Source organism: Micropterus dolomieu, linkage group LG21, assembly GCF_021292245.1.
Source record: "Micropterus dolomieu isolate WLL.071019.BEF.003 ecotype Adirondacks linkage group LG21, ASM2129224v1, whole genome shotgun sequence".
NCBI classification, from domain to species: domain Eukaryota; kingdom Metazoa; phylum Chordata; class Actinopteri; order Centrarchiformes; family Centrarchidae; genus Micropterus; species Micropterus dolomieu.
In genome coordinates this window covers 3719433-3728160 of record NC_060170.1, presented here as the reverse complement: position 1 = coordinate 3728160, position 8728 = coordinate 3719433, and the positions used below count along the sequence as shown (strand labels likewise).

At 39.8% G+C, this 8728-nt stretch overlaps 1 protein-coding gene across 1 annotated transcript in view; it reads right to left on the bottom strand.

Annotated features, from left to right (window-relative positions):
- The window catches only part of LOC123960691 (dual specificity testis-specific protein kinase 1-like), a 50605-nt gene that overhangs the window by 26262 nt on the left and 15615 nt on the right, over window positions 1–8728 (bottom strand). Inside the window, exons 3-6 of the mRNA XM_046035603.1 lie at window positions 4062–4255; window positions 3385–3506; window positions 1594–1642; window positions 1036–1185 (exon numbers count right to left, since the gene is read on the bottom strand). Of these exons, the coding sequence (XP_045891559.1) occupies window positions 1036–1185; window positions 1594–1642; window positions 3385–3506; window positions 4062–4255 (515 nt within the window). The remainder of the gene's footprint in view (window positions 1–1035; window positions 1186–1593; window positions 1643–3384; window positions 3507–4061; window positions 4256–8728) is intronic.

Genomic DNA, 8728 nt, shown 5'->3' with positions numbered 1-8728 from the left:
AGAGCCCAAAGAATGAATATTTACATAAATACAAATTTCTATCAGTAAATCAATAAAGCATACTCAAAATAATCACATAAGTCAGCATTATTGATGGCTTTACTCCCCCCCTCTCAGCTTCATGGTTTACTCCTGCGGCTCTTAAGCAGGTGCTTGGGCCTACTACACTCCTTTGCCTCCGCCCCCTGCTGAAGAGACAACCAGGAAGAGGTGAGTACTTACATTGTTCATCTTGTTTAAACTAATTTAACAACTGAAATAGAGTAAAAGCAGTCAATACTATATTGTGAACCTTGACTATCCCTGATTGAGGTTTCTTTCCACACAGGCAGGATGGCCAGACCCCCCCCCCTGTGGAACCACTCACAAAGACAGCTATCAAATGATTCACAAATTAAATAAACAATCAAAATAACAATGTGTATGGCTCCTGCTTTATCAGTTATCCCCACCTTAATACTTACTTGACTATTTCAGGTAATGGAACCCCTGGTCTCCATTACACAGGGACACTGGGCTGTTCGTCATCAAAGAAACAGATCATCAGATTGTGATGTTCATTGCAGCTTTAGTCTTTCTATCTGCAGCCTTCCCTTCGACACACAGCTCCGCTGCTCACCGGAGCAAATGTCTCGTGACTGTTGATAGGCTATTGTTCTAGACTTCTAACCAATCAGATAGTTCCGTGGGTGTGAGATTAAGTAAGACACAGTGGTGATTACCAACAGACAGAGAGAGCCAGCTGGGTCAGAGCTAATGAAGCGCATTTTAAAATAAATGTAACCCTAACAAAACCACGGATCAATCCGAATTTTGAGATCATTTGCATCACTAGAGAAGTAGCATTGAATAAATTTTGGGATAAAAATTATTCAGCAGAGGCAGGGATATATAAACCAGAAAGGGGGAAATCCCACGCATCCAACCCGGCAAATCGCACCCTGGTGATAGCAGCTGGAAAATCCCTGTGGACACACAGAACTGTTGCAGCAGCTAAATAACAGGGCAGGGTGGGGCACAGATGGAGGGTCTTACCTTTGAGTTGAGGTCTCTGTGGTAAATGTTCTTGTAGTGCAGGTAGATCATTCCTCTGCTTATATCACAGGCCAGGTCCACCTTCTCTCTCCAGCACAGGGGAACGTCTTTCCTGACCAGAAGCTCCTCCAGACATCCACCATTTACATACTGAAACAGCCAACATATACAGTGTACGAGATATAGTGTCAAAATGAAAGACTCATAAAATGAGAACAAATATATAGATTCATTCAAATTTAGAAGTAAAATAGTAGCAATGCATTTGCTGTAGTAATTTCATATGCTAATTTGAAGTTCATACAGGTGAACAATACGATAATGTTAGATTATGTGAAAGTATAATTCCTCTCAAATGCAGTCTGACATTACTCTGAAACAATGAAATCCAGTCTGGTTACACAATAAACGCCTGATTTAACTCGCTCACCATTTCATTAACAACTCATATCAGTGCAATTTGTTGTGTTTTTCCACACGCAGAAGGAAGCCAGCATGTGAACAAACACAGTAACGATGACTCACAATGTGCAAAAAAAAAGAAATAATGGGACTCACCTCTAAGATCGGATAGAGTTTGTCTTCTTTGACACATATTCCCAGATATCTAGAATAAGAGGAAATATGTTTATTACAATTTCCTTATTAGTTTAGTTCCCAAAGTAAATCTATCATGTATAATATTTAATATTTAATGAATTTCAACTAGTACTTGATGGATTGCCATGAAATTTGATGACTTTGATGTTTCATGTGCTCAGGATGAATTTTTGGTAATACCTTCACTTTTCATCTAGCACTGAAAAACTTTAAAAACTGGTTACGAAGATGCAATTTTAAAAAAAGGCTTGGTAATTTCCTAAAACAGCTGGTCACTATGTTTGGTGTGTACCAGGTACTAACAGTATGAACCTTGCTTTCATCACAGCCTGCTGTACTGTAAGCAGATAAGCTGCACTCTGATAACCTTACCGCTGCGACCTTGCTAAATGACTAAAATAAGATTGCTTAGGCAAACATTATGTCTGCCTGGCCTCACACCTTATGTAACTGCTGTAGCTGACAGGGTCAGTGTTAAATAGCACCAAGACTTCATTTCATTTGTGTTGACTGCAGCTGCAGCTCTTACTGTCAGCCACAGTCAGGCTGTGCTTGAGTCATGTTAAATATAGTAAGCAATACTGTACGGGCAAGTTATATGAGTTTTTGGTTGCACTACACACACACACACACATTATTTATGGAATTTTTCAAGTTTCTCTAATCAAAAGTTTATACAAACAATGGATCAAATGACTAAAGACGTAGTGATGATACTTTACTCAGGAGTTGGTGAAGACTAAAACACAGCTAAAATGATAGAGAGTATTGGACTTATTTGATCAGGTGGACAAATATGACTCCAAGTGAATGCTAATGTTGCTCTGTGTCTGCTGGACGTGTAAATAAGCAAGTGCTTCTGACATGTTCACTATACGAGGCCAAAGAATTTAGTAGAGGCATGTCCATAACAATACCCAGAGACTACTGAATTGCCCCTAGCAGTGATTTTGATTAAATCAATTAAATATAACCATTGTTGTCTGTCGGTTCTCAATGTATTTGGTGCACAAATGGTTATTATCGGGTTCTCTACTATGAGCTTTGAAAGGTTATCATTTTTCACGAGGCATGCAAATCAAATTGCTCTTGAAACTTGCATTAGTTGTACAATCCATCAGAGTCAAGTCTGTCCTGACAAGCCATAGTGTCAGCAGCCATGGAGTCCAGCAGTGATGCATCACTGTGCAGCAATAATGTTACTACATGGATTAAAAACAGTTGTCTATATGGACAAAAATCCATATAGACTTAATGTTGACTGTGATGGATTACACATCTCAAAAAAGTTTAGGAGTCTGCTAATAGATTTTGAATTATTACAGAAAGGAATTTAGGATTTATATTGTCCATAATGCATATTTTCATCTTTTAAACACTGATCACAATTCAAAGTGTTGCACGGATTTAGATGAATGTGCACTTTAAAGTCTTGTTTCAGTCATTATCAACATAATATAGTATAAGTAAGTAATAGTATGTTAAAAAGGTATTGCCAATAAACTCTCTATAACTATGGTAGCCATAGCAAACCACAGATTGTGAAGTTGAGATGAGATGTAGGGGAGGGGTGGCGTTAAAGTGTGAATGTGATGTGTGGGAGGGTGTGGAGTCTGTACAGACGGAGAAGAGAGACTGAATGTGTTGTGAGGGCAATCCTCATGCAGCTTCATTTGCTTTGGTAGAATTTAACCCATTGGAGCAACCACAGAGATTTCAGTAAGAAGTGGGACATGAGTGGAATGTCACCTGACGATGTTGGGGTGGGAGAGTTTCTGCAGCAGGCTGATCTCTCGTACAATGCTGTCTTGGTCCACGTCGTTTTTGTAGATCTTCACCACCATCACCTTCCGAGTGGTGCTGTGCATCACCTGAAGAACGTTGGTGTCCATTAGTAGCAGAAACAGTGGAGGTAGAAGCAGTAATAGCAGTGGTAGTTGTATCAGTAGTGATGGGGAGGCAAACCGATGGAGACAATGTGACAGTTTTTTTCTTCTGAAAGCGTTTTTAGGTAATCAGTTAACTGTTTGGGTTTCCTATGTTGATTAAATTTGAACATCAGTCCAAAATCAGAGAGCTAAAGCTAACTTTCTCAATCTCACTCAGTGTCGACACATCAAAGCTCTGACATCCACAATCCCTCATCCATCCTGTGGCCTCTTTCTACCTCATTTCATCAGGGACAAAGCCTAAATATATGAAAATCAGCTCTTCCTGTAGCTCCACTCCAGCCCTGATGTCACATTAGGAGTTATGTAAGGTCTCAGCTGAGGATGAGTATTACGCCTCCATGGTCTCCAAAGCTGGTGGGCCAATCACGGAATGACAAGAATGTCCCAATTAGTGGCTGCAACAAAGCAAGCTTTGAATGCATCTCACACGTAGGCCAGCAACAAGGCAAAGTAGGGGGAGGACAAAAGCAATACCTTATAGACTTTGGAGAAGAAGCCACTCCCAATAAGCTCAGCTGTAAAGTTTTCCCAGAACTCCAGTTTGCGTACGGCGGTGCGGAGCTTCTGCCACCGGTCCACATGGTAGTACTTGTCTGAAGACTCACCATACAGGGTGGGACTGGTGGGCTCAGAGGACACGTCCACATCACACATGCTGGAGATGTCCGCTAGGAAAGTAGACACAGGTTAGGCTGAAGCTGCTAAAAGGTTATATTTGTATGTGCTGGAATTATTTACTTAGTTTTCAAGACATAACAATGCAAGATGTAGAAACAGGTAGAGGAACAATCTTAAATGGCTGGCTCACCTAAAACTTGCAGAACATTTTGTTCTGATTTGCCTCATTTCACTTTGCCCCCATGTTTAAAATGAGCTCATATTTAAACTAAAAAGTGACACTCCAAGTGCATAGCACTGCAGTTGGTATGAACTTCTTTCTCGGGCTGTCTCTCTCTAAGATATCTACCTCCGTCATCTCTCTAATGAAGGCAGAAATCTCTGTCTGTTTGAATTTCGATTACGTCAAGAACCGCTCATCTAATCAACCTCACACGTGGCGGGGGTGTTGCTGTGGACCCAACGGAGTGTAGTGTCACATTAATCAACTTTAAATAAGCTACAGTACAGTGTGAGCCGCTGCGCTCTGCAACAGCGAGGGCAGGGTAGGCTCGCGGGCGTGGGGCTTATATTCTCCGAGATAAGATTCCCCACTTAACTTTTTCCTTCTCATTCTTTTCAGGATACCAATACAGTAAGTACTGTACTTCTCACTGAGACAACACAGGATATGTGTGTATTGATTGTTGTCTTCTCTATCGTCACCATGCAGGTTTCTACAAAATATAGTTGATATGCGTAATGTGGTTGTCGGAGTTGTAAGAGTTTTATAAAGTTCTAGCTTTCTGATGTTGGGTAAAAACACAGTGAACATCAGAAAGGCTGACTGTTAGCTCGCCGGCTAATGCCGGTTTATATAGCAGCTTTCACACTGCTTTATTTTACGGAAGGATTGTGCCAACATGCCAGTGTGAAAAGCCACAGCTGGCATGTCAGAGTTTCTGCGTTTACAGCAGGATCTCTGTACTCGGACATAAGTTTGAGACGTGCGTACAAGCACAAATCTGGTTGCAAACCTAAACTAAAAAAACAATATATTACCCCTTTAATATAATGGAGATAAATTTTAATTTTTAAATTACATTTAAAATCAGCAGAAATGACCTAGTTAATGAAGCATTGCTTGCAAGCTACTTCAACCAGTCAACCGCTACACACTGTTTTCACTGCAACATATACCAAATGCACTCTTCATAACAGCAGAAAACTAGCGTATTGATGTCCTATACACCAATGCAAAATGGAAAAAAACTTAGTGACCAAAACATCTGACATAATGTGTGGAAGCATTCAGAACACAGCACTATAGATGGAAAACCATGGATAAAGTTTGTTTGACTTCATATTGACTGATGACTTTATAAAATGCTTACTGCCTTGTACAGTAGTAACATTAGCTTGTCACTCTATCAAGGCAGCTGAGGCAACTAGATGAAGAGAACTTTAATTCTCCAATGTGTTTTAAGACTGCATGGCTTGGATTTGATTTAATTCAAACAAATTACATGTTACTTCAATTTAGTTACAACTTAACTTGTGAAAAAGCAACAGCCTTACTAGTACCACTAATTTTGTGAACCAAACCTTTCAAAGTGAGGGGAGATAAAGAGGTGAAACACATTTAATCTGATGAAGGGCTATGTGGACCATCATGTTTTAGTGAGACTGCCTTTAATTCACTCAAGTTTAAAATCTGGCAGCTCATGATTCTATGACATGACAGGCACTGGACTGTCAAGAAGAAAAAGCCATAGGACCAGAACACACTATATTATGTATATCTACATCTACATTTATATCTGTATTCTGATCACGGCAACACTAAAGACGGTTTAACAACCAAAAGGGCAATTTTGGCCCGTTTTAATAGTATAAAAGCGACCCTGGATGAAAGAGAGGCTCAGAAAAGGTCTAATTTCATTCTCCCACTTATTAGCTGCATGTAGAACGGAGAGTGCCTCCACTTTACAGAGTGAAACAAAGACGTGAATAATGTGAGGCTTAAAATAGAGGCAGGACTGATGGATAACAGGAATGGTCACAGACACTTTCCAGAGTGGTTAAGAGAGGTTTGTCCTCAAGAGAAGATATCTCATCTCTGACACGGGGAAACACAAAACACATAGGGCCAGATTTACTAAAAGTTTGCGTGAGTAAAAACGTGTGCAAACTTGATATCACCAGCAAATTAACACTTAAGCTGATCTACTAACAGTGTGCACACAGAATGACGTCTTTCAAAAGTGCTTAGGCAGGATGGGCAGGTACATACAATTTCCACATACTCTGGACAGACTGAATGAAACAAACCAAGGTTTTTACGCAGTGGCTGCTTTCCCTCCCGACTCTCCATGGCGGAAACCATTAAAACATCATTTAAATACTGCCACCTCCATTGTGTTTGCACCTGTTGTCATCTACGCAATAATTCTTAGTTAATCACCCATAACAGGTTCTACAATGTACATGCAATTTAGTACTCTTTATTCGGGGTGTTAGTAAATCCGGTCCATATTGTGTTGATAGAATGAAACAGACTGATTAAAGTAAATGTGCAAATATAATCTAAATATCCACTACATTACTGCACACTTTTAAGATCACTTCACGTTATATACTGTATGTCGTGATGAAATATATGTAGTGTGTAATACTGTTGCTGTTCAAATTCACACATCTACAATACACCAAGCTTAATAAGACCAACAATGAATGTATCCTACTAACAAGTATTGTGTGTTTCCAAAGCCTGATATATCTTCTTCCATTGTGCCACAGAGGTCCATTGTTGTCAAAAAACTATTAAAAACACATCAATGGATCCACACCAAGTATTGTAGTTTGGGTTTTTTCATTAGTTTTTATTTTTATTTTGTTTTGACTTTTTGTTTTGTTTGCTGGTTTAGTTTATTTTTTTATTTTTTAACAATGCTTAGTTTCAGTTTAGTTTTTATTAGTTTCAGTTTTAGTCTTTGTCGCTGCATGATGCCAAGGTCAGTTCAGTTTAGTTCAGTCCAGGTTAGTTTTTTCACAAAACATTAAAATGCAAGTACAATCATTAGAAATAATGCAGATTTACTTTTTCAAGCTATCTGAAGCTTGTACATAGGGGCCCAAACACTAAGCAAATATTTGAAGTACTAACACATTGTCTACATATACATATACATACACTGTAAATACTACAAATAAATGAAGCACATGCAGTATAATTACTGACCTACATACATACAGAAAACCCTAAGAGCTAAACTACCCTAATCCTACTACCCAGTCGTTCCAAGAAATTCATTACATCAGTCTCCAGCTCTATCATTCTTGGTTAAATAGGTGAAATACAATAAATGGAGGTGAAATACAATTGATGGACAGCTGAGAAATTAGAAGATAGTGGAGGCCCCCCTTGGAGCCACAAACAACAGGTCCCCACTACCCTGGAGGCAAGTATGACTGGAAAGCAGTTATATTAAAATCTAAACCTTTAGCAATCAAAAAATAGATATTAAAACAATGTGAAGAAACAGGCTGGCTGAGATCAATGAGCCCATAAAACACACTAGCAGATAATGACCAGCAGACACGTTAACCCAGCGCAAGGGGAGCTCACAATCAATGGGCAAGCAGCAAGTTTATCCCACAGCAGGATGAGCACTAAGCCAGACCATCAGAACAGAACAAAACAAGGAAAAAAAACCACCAGGGCCGTGACTCACTACCTGCAACCCGAACTAAACAAAACATAACTCTATACAGCTTTTGCATTTGTATTATTTTGTACACATGTATGTATAAAAGATAATAGAAAACATGTTCAAATCCCACCAACTACGCAGCTGATCCCTACCTGGGTTTCCCCGACTAAGTTAGCCTACTCCTAACGGGTTCATGGGGCTCTCCTCATAACCGCGGTCGCCACCTGCTACGCTGCAACCAGACGCCGCCCTGACCCCGGGCTGTCTTTACGGACACGCAGCGTGCCAATCAGCTAATTACAGCGCGCACCGCTGAACCGTAAAGGGACTACATAAAGGGACTACAAACTTTCATTTCATTTTACAACCTTGTGTTGACTATAAGAATAAAACTAGAATAAATAGCAACTTTATATAACTAAAATAAATAAAAAACCTTAACATAAAACATAATCTACATACATGCACCAATCCCTTTGTCACATAACATAAAGGGCCACACTTGTTTTGGAGTGAGTAAAATTTGGCTGGGTTTAAACATCTATGTGGAATAAACTCCACTTCCCACAAGGAGATATTTCATTTCTCTTTGCTCCTCACAAACGGGGTAGTCCTAACCTAATTTTAGCCACAGAGTACTGGTGTGACAACACTGAAGGTCAGAGTTTGCTTTTTCCACGACAACAGCCTCTCTTGCCTTTAGGATGACGCCGGTGGAAAGCACACACTGACACGCTAACACAATTGGCAGGGTTTTGTCAATCAAGCCGGCGGAATCAACCCCGGCTATTCATGCTGCTTTTGTTCATTCGGCTCCACACTAAACAATCA